This window comes from Trypanosoma equiperdum (assembly GCF_001457755.1).
Source record: "Trypanosoma equiperdum strain OVI genome assembly, contig: ctg_577, whole genome shotgun sequence".
In the NCBI taxonomy this organism is placed as follows: domain Eukaryota; phylum Euglenozoa; class Kinetoplastea; order Trypanosomatida; family Trypanosomatidae; genus Trypanosoma; species Trypanosoma equiperdum.
This window is the reverse complement of record NW_027124506.1, coordinates 1,145-11,440: the sequence shown is the minus strand read 5'-3', so window position 1 is coordinate 11,440 and position 10,296 is coordinate 1,145. Positions and strand designations below refer to the sequence as shown.

Below are 10,296 nucleotides of genomic sequence, written 5' to 3'. Positions count from 1 at the left end.
GGGGAATATGTGATCGAATGCAGCTGCGTGAATAAAGTAAGGGAGAAAAAATGTGCAAAGCGAAAAGAAATAGAGGATGGTAAATGTGAAACGAAAGCAATGGTGAAGAACTAAGAACCGAAGTAGTGAAAGATGCGTAAAGCAATAAATTGATATCAAAATATTTGTGTAGGGTGCTCTTTGAAGTTGATGGTGTTCTCTTACACAGCATCTTGGATTGTTTTTACGTAACCGAATGAACATACAAACCTACTAACACACTTTGGAAAATGATGAAACTGGGGGTTGAGTTGTGAGGGAGTGGCACTCCATAACCTGTAAGACAATAGGAAGAAGGGGCATTATTTGGGGAACACGCACCGACACAAAAGTGCTGTGAAGACGCGAGGCAGTACTTACAGTAACTCTGAACAACCATTTGCCTATTTAACTTAAATATTACAATTTGGGTCTGACTCAAGAATAAATGAGGCTAAATAGTGAATGTGCACGTTTCCATTGAGAAGGGTGTATTCATGAAACCACATATTAATATGGTGAAGACGTGGTTGCGGACGCTACTGAGCAGACGACGCGATGAAAAGCGCAATGGGAAAGGTTGCTTATGTAATTTCCCTATTACACAACGCATACATCTCATTAGTTGTGACGTTGTATTGATCATGGTTTTCAGATATTGTCGTGAATACCACCAAGCCTTGTTTATTTTTTCACTGTATCTTTTTCTGTTACAGATTTTTGAATCATAGCGGTATCTTGTGAAACACCGAAGAACATCAAAAATAATTTTATTGGTTGATGTTCGTAGAATTCAGAGCAGAGCTGCTAGAGAACAGTAGGAAACATATAAAAGATAGGTGTATCTGTTTCTACTTTCAACTCTGATTGCAGCCCTACTCTGTAAAACCGAACGTACACCAAACAATATCTTTCATTTCACCTGCCCCTGCTTCAGCCAGCATGCGTTTAAAATGACACATGTCCAATACTGCGTTGGGAAGAGTTAGGGAACTATCAGGCGTATATTTTTGTGCTGAAAGAGGAAATAAAACAGACTGATTGAAGCGATGTGTGGTACAGGACTAGTTATTACGCCATGCTTCAGAGTAATCGACCTTTCCCTTTTTATTTTCTCACTGGTGACACAAATAAATACAAATCACCGATCAAACTATTCATCTTACTGAATGACTCAACGTTTGTCACCTCTCCATTTACTCTCACGACGCTACTTAAAAAAAAAACAACAAGAATTTTACCAGGATTAAAAAAAGTAAAGTTTATCATCCCCAATGGTGTGGAAGGGTCAAGCCAAGGGAAAACAACAAAATAACGGAAAGAATATTCTGAAGGGAAAACGGAGACTGTTGGCGACAGGACCTCAACAGGAGCCAGAAGTAAACACTCCAACGGTCAACGCAAACAGTAACGTAATGAAATCACTTCGTAAGCGAGATCGACCGACGGAAGAACTGCAGCAGGTGGGGGACGTTTCTGTAGGGGCAACCGAAGCTTCCAGTGTCCTCAATAATGCTGAAAGGGAAAGGAAGGATACAAGTGCCGCAGACGGTGATACAACTCATCCTAATTTATTGAGCGATGGCCAGGAGGTTTCACTCAAAGGCACCAAAGTTGATAAAAATACCTTGCAACCGCTCCAAGCATCTGTTACCCTACGGAAACTGAGTGTTACGGTGAAGGAGGAAGATGTCGATGTGCAGCAGCTGACCTCACTGAAAATGCTAAAGGATTTGTGTATCGAATACGTGAGCGGTAAAATACTGAACGTGACTTCTCTGAAGGAATTGTCCCATATGGAAAGGCTTTGTTTCAAAGGAAGTTGCATTGAGGAATTGGAGGAACTTACGTTGAATGGATGCGAAGAGCTGAAAAAAATTGAGGGGATACACCTTCTGCCGAACCTCACGATTCTCAACTTGGGGAGGACATCAACAAATGACGATTTCTTGAAGGAACTTTCCGTATGCAAGAAACTATCAAAGTTGACACTATCTGGGTGCCCAGGATTGGAGAATGTCGAACAGCTGTCAAATTTTGCAACACTAAAGGAGTTGAGTCTTTCATGGTGCAGTAATATTATACATGGGTGGGAAGGCATTGGCCAACTTCCACAGCTCCGAGTTCTTCATTTGGAAGGGAACAAAATCACTAACAGAACACTTGAGCCAATCTCGAAGTCGAAGTCACTTGTATCACTAGATGTCTCCTTCTGTGAGAAATTAACTGACGCCACTCCACTCTGCCGTGTTAAAACTCTGGAAGAGCTGAATCTTCACGCCACTAAAATAACTTCTGGTATCGACAATCTGGTACTACTCCCGCGACTCCGTGTGCTGGATGTGAGGCAATTACAACTCAGCGCCTTCGATACCATTCTCAGTGCTCTTGCTGCCGTACGTTATGGCATTCGTCTTTCTTCATTTTGCAACGGTTTCGATATCCAATCTATTTCTTCCATTCAAACGCTTGAGGAATTGAGTGTGGGGGGGTTTTTCTGCGCCGCAATCCAATTCGGCAGTATTGGGGGACTTCCACGCCTTCGAGTACTAAGGTTATCGAGCAAAACGATGTTTGACGAGTCACTTAAAGGAATAAGTCACTCGCGCTCATTGGTGGCATTTGATCTCTCAGGGTGCTCCTGCCTCGAAGACATTTCCTCTATATCAGGAATAAAGACATTGGAAGCGTTGAGTCTTAGAGATTGTACGAATGTATCAGATGGTTGGATTGCACTTGGGGAGTTACCACTGCTGCGCATCCTTGATCTATCATGTACGAAAATTCAAGATGTGATGCTTCGAGTGTTGTTCCCTAAGTTGAAACTAGACTGTCTGAGTCTTGCTGGATGCGAAAACATAACTCATATAGGGCCTTTAATTAACGTAAAATCACTCAAAAATTTGGTGCTGGAGGAATGTTCCGAGCTGAAAGCGGGGTTTGAGGCACTACTGGAGCTGCCCTTGCTCACATGGGTCGATCTATGCTATGTTAACGACAACAAAACGGTGAAAGACACATTGGTTGCGAGAGGGGTGGATATGAGAAGTGTATGGTCTATCATTGGAAATTGTACCTCATTATTTGATTGGTGGAGAGCTAAATAATCTATCATATGAGGTTTCAGGAGAACATCACTTCTACCGCATCGTTAGAATTAGGGCACCTAATCAAGTGATGGGTGAATCCAGGGGCACGCAGCGTCATGCGCAACATATCAATATTAGCAATGAAAGTGACGCCGATATCTGTGGTTAAGAAGCGTGGCACACTGCATGTTTCCCTTTTCAGAAAATAGTAAAATATCATCCCTATCATACGAGTGAGAACATGACGGGAATATCTCTTTCCGAAAAATAAATATTCAACCCCCTCATCTAATTTTTTCATGATTCGTCCCTATTCGTAATATGACCCTGCAGAAGCAGGAATACATTAACGCAACACGTTTTGGGGCCTTTATTTTTCAAAAGCTCATGGCTACGCTCTCTGCATACGTTATTTACCTAAGTATATGTTATTTTGTCTGTATTTTACTGGAGCCCACTGCTACTTCAAAGGGCGCAGTTACACTAACCCCTTGCACAGCAAAGTGGTGTGTACCGTATTAACTCAACAACATCCATATCAAATATACACGAGTGTGTAGTAACGCTCTATTGGTTTTGGGAACTATTATTTTATTTCTTACAATATGATGCCTCAGAGAAACTGAAGGCGAGGGCAGATCCTTTAATCCATCATATTTTCCGTTTTATATCGTATCCATATATGTTTATGACTTTCCCGTAGGTAGTTCCAAGGTACATTATGTATTCTTTCATTTAAAGAATCATTCCTTTCTTTCATATTTGCTTCTTATTTGACAACAATGAGCAAAAGGTTTTTCTCTCTGACGTTTACATTAATTTAGACACTGCTGTTAGCTGATAAGTTACAGAAAGCCGTACATTTAAAGTTACACGAACTCACACCGGTCCGAAATAGTAAAGTCTCTAGTATTATTACTTGTTTCTTTATTTGAGAAAAATACGAAAAGCAGCGTCGTGTCTGAAGTGAGAAACATGTGGCATACATGTGAGATCGGAGGACCACTGCCATTTGAATATCATATCCCAAAATTCTTTTGCTAACATTATTAACTCTGAATGCCTACGAGATTGTGAAGTGAGCGACCACTGACAGTGAAAACACGAGGATGTATTGTTATCGCCCATGAAAGACACTAGCGCTATTTTGCTTATTGAAAAGCAGAAGCTCTTTATAATGCCTTTAATCGGCTTGACACAGCAGGTATCACATTTGAAGGAGCAATGAACAAACCGTTACCACACGGAGATATTTTCGTTTACTGATCAAAAGGTACTCCCGCGACGCATTATTTTTGGTTTACACAACAAGAAGTGCTGTGGCATATGCAACTACTTACTTTTTGCGAGGTTATGTGAGTATATTTTGGTGACGTATGTAATTTCAATCCGCAGCTGATGTTGCAATGCAGTAATTATCAATGAGGTCTGTCAAGTGGATTCCAAATGGTGAAGCTGTGAGTGAGGACGAAGGACTTATTGTCTGCCTCTGAACCGTACACTGCCAAGCACAATTGAATTAGTTTATCATACGACTTTGAAGAATTGCACAAAGTTTCTGGAGCGCACTGGAGGCCTCAAGACATTAGCTCTCACGCCTGAAATGAACCGACCCTACTTAAGGTTTAACGGTACGAAACATAATGACATCCTCATGTGGACAGAGGACTGGAGAGAGTGGAATGTCTCGAGAAGAGGGCTCTGTACTTGACAGACCCAATGGGATGGAAGAATGGAGGCCGAGCCAGGCCCCTACATTGCGATTGGGAGCTCTGGTATAGGTAAGTTGCTATCCATTGGTTCGCTTCTCCTTCATACTCTGGCCACGCTGGCCACCTCAACGTGGTGTCAGAGTCCAGTACCCCGTCTCATCGGGGGAAGCCGAGAGCCAGCAGCGTTCTTCTCATGACGAACACTGCTGTGCTCCGGCTACGGCATCATAAAGGACAGGGATCAGCAGCGTCTTGCTGGGACACCGTCTTTTCATTTGTCGGTCCCTGGGTACGTGCCAGCGTGCCATCAGCAATATCATCCGCACTAACATACTGCTCTGCGGTAATGTAGAGGAGATTTGCGGGCCGCCGTTATGCGTGACGGGGTGAAACTACGGTGGGTTCTCACTGGGAAAAACTTTGTCCACTGGATATCGCTGTATGGTTATCTGTTCGTGAGTTTTTCTTAGCTATAACCGATTTTCTCGGCGGCAGCTGACCGATAATGCGGATGTACAATGCTTGAGATAAATTGTTTGATGGAAGGGACATTTAGTAACTAGATGTGATATCACAGCGAATTTTCGTTTTTTTCGATATCACCCACTGAACGGGTCCCTTGAATTGCTAATGGTGAGCAACGTTGAACTATCGAATAGCACGGCATCGGTCATGTAAATGGGTTGAGGAGAAAGTGCTTCATCGTGCGCACGGGAAAACGCAACCATGTTATTTGGCGTTCGTTGCAACTGATGCTTTCGGTATCTGGAGAGTAAACCTGATGGATAGGCAGCTGCCCTCCGGGAAGAATGATTGTGGCGGAATTCCCGCTGACTTACCACTTTGTAGAAAGAGTGCCCCAAGAAGGAAGTTTTTTCCTTATCACGCGCATTCAACTGAAGTAACTGTCAGCGTAGACTGGGTATAGAGTGACCTGAAGCCCCGGGCAATGGCAGTGCGCAATGGTTCTTTTCCAGGTAAGACATTAGACAAGATTTTTTATCAGACGCAAACGAGGCTACGGTAACCTCCACCGGAGCCACGTACCCCCAGCTGAAATGAACACGAACACAAATCCTCCACCATGCCCGAATGGCAGGCACGAAGGCGGTGCGATTTCCGACGTACACATCGAACCGTCTTCGTGCCTACCATTCGGCGCGGTGGGTGGAGACGGGAGTTCGACCGTTGCGAGACGCATTTAGATGTGTAGAAGCTGTTGCCTTTTCCAGTGGCAGAGTTACCAGAGGGCATGGCTTTCGCTTAAGCAAGTATTCAGTCCGCCTTTTAGGGGTTCCAATCGCTTGGTATGGCGCGGTCGCTGGGGTAAGTGAGGACAGCATGGGGACAGAAGTTTCTTCCTCAAGCTTCGCTCCAAGTAGCCCCACATAGTTATGGTCCTCGGCACCTCGTTGCGTTTGGGACGCCACAAAAGTGGGGTAATGAGGAGCATGGAAGAGCGACACGCTGATAGTTTTGGAGTTCGGCAGTGGGTTTCCAGCATCCAAACACCACTCGTGAGGAAGGCAAAAGGGGTAGCTACTGCGACGCTAAGCTGGAGGTTATGTTGTCAACATTGACCACCGGAACGTTGAAGTGCGAGGCTGCAACACCCGATGACGAAGAAGAAATGCGCATACCCCAAACGTGCGGAACGCCTCTTCTTCCCTACACCGTGGTCGGATGCGAGTCGCTTGCCTTAGGGGCCTTCGCAGACTTTTTTGCGACATATCATCTGCGTTGAGAAATAGTGGTGCGCGAGCGGATGAAAGGAGTGCGAGCCCAAGTACGGAAACAGTGTCATTGAGCGCGGGTTTTACACTAGCTGGCATCCTAAAGGAGGGCTCCTACGTACCTGGTTAAGCTAGCCTATGATGAATGTATACGAAAAAAGTTAATGCTTTACTGTGTGGAAGTTCCTCCCTTTTGTAACCGTTGCATCGCTCCGCTCCACCACCCTTTTGTTGTGCGCGTCCGTGTCAAAACCTGTTTAGCAATGACTACATCCACTCAGCGCCTGAGTGGTGAGGGGCTCTGACTGCAAGCGACCAAGCAATCGAATCCAACTGTTTGCCATTAGGCAATACAACGTGATTAATCATCTGTGATTGGTGACCAGTGGTAGGGTGCCGTCATTTTCCTTCTTTAGGCGGTCTCAAGTACACGCTTAGTGATTCGGCTGCCAGCAACATTGTTAGAACCTCTTTTTAGAGTCGGTGTTCCCATTCCAAACAGCGTGGCGTGGCAGCTAGCGTGTACGATGCCCCGCTTACTCCCGTGGAACTGGGAGTACAAACGGGCATTTATCTGCGGAGGGAAACAGGTATTGTCATCAGAATAGCAATACCAACGGTTCTTCATTTGTGTCAACGGGTGCTGCCTAACCGGCACCTCTTCGTTATCGTCTACTGAAGCGTTCGCGTGGTTTCCTTTCCGGTGCAAAATTGATTTTAGTGACAGGAAGCGTTTTCCTTCTGAGACATCGGGAACCAAATCCCTATTAAGGCAAGGCGGCGCTGACAACAAGCGCGGCTAAAGTTGCAGTTGAGAACGTCTGCATGAAGAAGGGCTGCGAGTGCACAGTGGTTCCACGCTCGGCAACGGCGATTTATGAGCCGCGCGGACGCCCAGGCGATTCATCAAGTATATCGCAACTATTTGGGGCACCTCTAACCCCAGCGAAAAGGCAACTAAAGCTCCGCTGTTTACACAACCGAGCCTAAACGTCGGTCACCCACCACAGATTAGTAATACCCCACCGAAAGAAGCTGACAGTAACTTCAAATATAAGATATCTTCTTAGGGGTGTCTCTCCCTGTCTTACTTTCTCCCTGTTTATAGGTTTTCATCCGTTAGGTGGTTGGTTAGAGTGAAATACACGTATTTCCTGTGGACGACGCCTGGCCGTTGGTGCCGTTCCAGTTTGGTTGTGGATGCATACGAGTACTTCCGCTCGCCCGTACATATTTTTCTAGTAATAACCGAATGACTATGCTCCGCCAATCTGTCGTTGTCGGATTGATCCTGTTACCTCCCGCGAAGTAGCGGATTGTGGGGAGCAAACAGAAGAAACAGGCACCGATGTTGTGCATGACGATGATTTGTGATGAGCGCCACTGACCGTTTGTTTCTCCGCAAAAACGACGAATACGATATCGTTTTGTTGGAATCGAAATCTGCTTTTGGGGACGTGGATACCAGAGATCTGACGTTGACAAACCTTACCAGTGGTAGGAGAGTGTCTAAACTATCGGTAAACAGGTAAAAGCCAGACATCATGCTGCATGCAAAAAAAAAAATCCCTACGTAGTCACTAGAGCGGCACGGGATCCGTTTTATATCTCCTTTTAATACTTTTTGACGTAAAATGAGACACCTTTCCCTTAACTCGATGAGGGGAAGCTTATTGCGAAAGAGGAAGAAAACTTTGAAACTCTAATAACACAGAAAAGTCAACACTTAATGAGTATCTGAGGGACGAGTAATAGTCGAAAAAAGATTTTTTTGCTTTGCTTTATTCACATGATTCCCCCCTCAAAAAAAAATAATACCTTATTCAGGGACTTGGTACTTGCTTGCAATTTAATTTAAGTATTTTGTTTGTTCTTAGCGACTTATCCCGTAAGGGAAGACGCTACTTCAAGTTGGGTGCTCCACACGAATTCCGAAACGCTAACACAGTGTCGGCAAACTGCGGCAGTTTGTGCATTTCATTGGAAGAGAGGAAATTCGTCAAAGTTTTAACACCTTGATTGTGCGCGTGAAAGAGTCGTTGCGAGGGGGAAAATACGGTATCCCCACACACACACCAAAAAACAGTAAGGAAAAAAAAAAAGAAACATCCCATAAAACATTCTTTTTCTCTTTCTTACAACTCAAAGTAGACACAGAATATTTGTCAAAGACATATTCAAACAAGCTAGCATACGATTTCTGCTCTGGAGGGATTGTTACAGTTGTGCGGCGAAGGAGGGACGACGCCGTAGACTGAACTGTTGGCGGAAATGCACCGTTGGATTATTTGGGGTTGAAGAGGGCTCTACCGAAGTGTGACGGAGGAAAAAAGCTCACTCTGTTTCACACAGTTGTCGGGGAGCGTGCCCTGACGACGTCACACGGCGGGGGCAGAGACGGCGAAGGAATTTGCTGCTGCTTACTCATGGAAGGTGTGGCATGCATATGCTCGATAAGGGAGCTGTGCGAATAGCGGTAGGTCACAGCGCCTGCAGTTACAATTCGGGAGATTCCACAATACTTCTGCGTGGGCCGAACTGAAGATATTTTCTGACGACGCCGGTCACAAACGTGGCGTCACAGTTCCGCGCCGGTGGTGTGTGTGGGGCGCTGCGAACCAGCATATGGTTTAGTATATGAAACTGGATGGGCGGACAGCCGTCGAGCACCGGGGGGAAGGGGGGAGGGCGCTGCAGATTCATTAGTTCTCGAGTCGGCGAGTATCCATGTGCCCCGTTGTTGTCGACGGTGAAAGGTACCGCCAAAAGGAAAGAATGGTAATGTTTGAGGATTTGTAAGCTGAGGTTTGCACTTTGCATTTCAGGCACTGCAGTGGTACTCGCGGGTTGATATGTCGCGGCATTCATCCACTATGCCAGGAGGAAGCGATACGGAGGCTAGACAGCTCCGTTTCTTATTCGGGTGTTTTTCCTCTGATATTAATATTGATTCATGTGTGCTACAGTACCCGGAATCCTTGGGTCAGGAATCTGCAGCGTTTCAGTATCCCCTGTTGGTATAGATTCAGACGCTTCAGTCCATTACATTCCATTCCACCTCAGTAACTAAATGCAAACTTCATCCTGGTACACACTTTCTCCCCTGTACTTGTGTGAGAAGCGCCCATAGCTTATTTGGTTGTTGGTCTGCTACGGTGAGATGGGTCTACTTCCGATGCCATGAAGGGAAACAGTGAGTCGGTGATTATCAAGAGTGTAGTCGATAAAGTTGCATACGCTGGGAGAGCATACAGTGTCATTTCCACATTAATTTCTAGTGCCATGGATTCTGTTGCCACTGCGTACTAATGGGGCTGCACGTGCCTACTCGACGACTATCAGTTTATTATTTTTGCATATTGTCGTAACGGCCCCATATTTTCCTAACAATAGAAATCTCTTGGTCCATCATCCGTGGTACATGCGTGGGGTCATAAATTTGGTGAATGTCAGTGTCTGCATCTTTCGCGCATACAGTGGCTCCTAAATCCGCTCCACGGTCGGTATTCCACAGTGAGTGTATGAACGCGCTACCGCCTGCACAGTTGCAGGCTGTCCGGCGTCGGTAGCGGCTGCCAACGCTGAGATATTCTACTTGCGCAATTGTTACTCTAGCCCAAACGTGGGCGCAGGGTATCACAATCACAGATGCGAGTGCTTCACAGAGCGGACCAGTGGTCTTTTCCTGTGGAACGTGGTTAAACTCCATTGATAACCCAGTGTTAGAACTTTTATGGGGCTCTT

At 45.5% G+C, this 10,296-nt stretch overlaps 3 protein-coding genes across 3 annotated transcripts; 1 reads left to right on the top strand and 2 right to left on the bottom strand.

The window, feature by feature from the left end:
• Positions 1 to 1,292: 1,292 nt before the first annotated feature.
• On the top strand, positions 1,293 to 3,125 carry TEOVI_000261900 (leucine-rich repeat protein (LRRP), putative; the record flags this gene model as incomplete). Its single annotated transcript, XM_067225661.1, has 1 exon — positions 1,293 to 3,125. The coding sequence occupies one exon, from the start codon at positions 1,293 to 1,295 to the stop codon at positions 3,123 to 3,125; it is 1,833 nt and encodes a 610-aa protein (XP_067081762.1).
• Positions 3,126 to 6,964: 3,839 nt separating this feature from the next.
• On the bottom strand, positions 6,965 to 7,180 carry TEOVI_000261800 (uncharacterized protein; the record flags this gene model as incomplete). Its single annotated transcript, XM_067225660.1, has 1 exon — positions 6,965 to 7,180. One exon carries the CDS (start codon positions 7,178 to 7,180, stop codon positions 6,965 to 6,967), a length of 216 nt encoding a protein of 71 aa, XP_067081761.1.
• A 1,868-nt stretch (positions 7,181 to 9,048) lies between these two features.
• TEOVI_000261700 (uncharacterized protein) lies at positions 9,049 to 9,420 on the bottom strand (the record flags this gene model as incomplete). Its single annotated transcript, XM_067225659.1, has 1 exon — positions 9,049 to 9,420. One exon carries the CDS (start codon positions 9,418 to 9,420, stop codon positions 9,049 to 9,051), a length of 372 nt encoding a protein of 123 aa, XP_067081760.1.
• Positions 9,421 to 10,296: the final 876 nt, after the last annotated feature.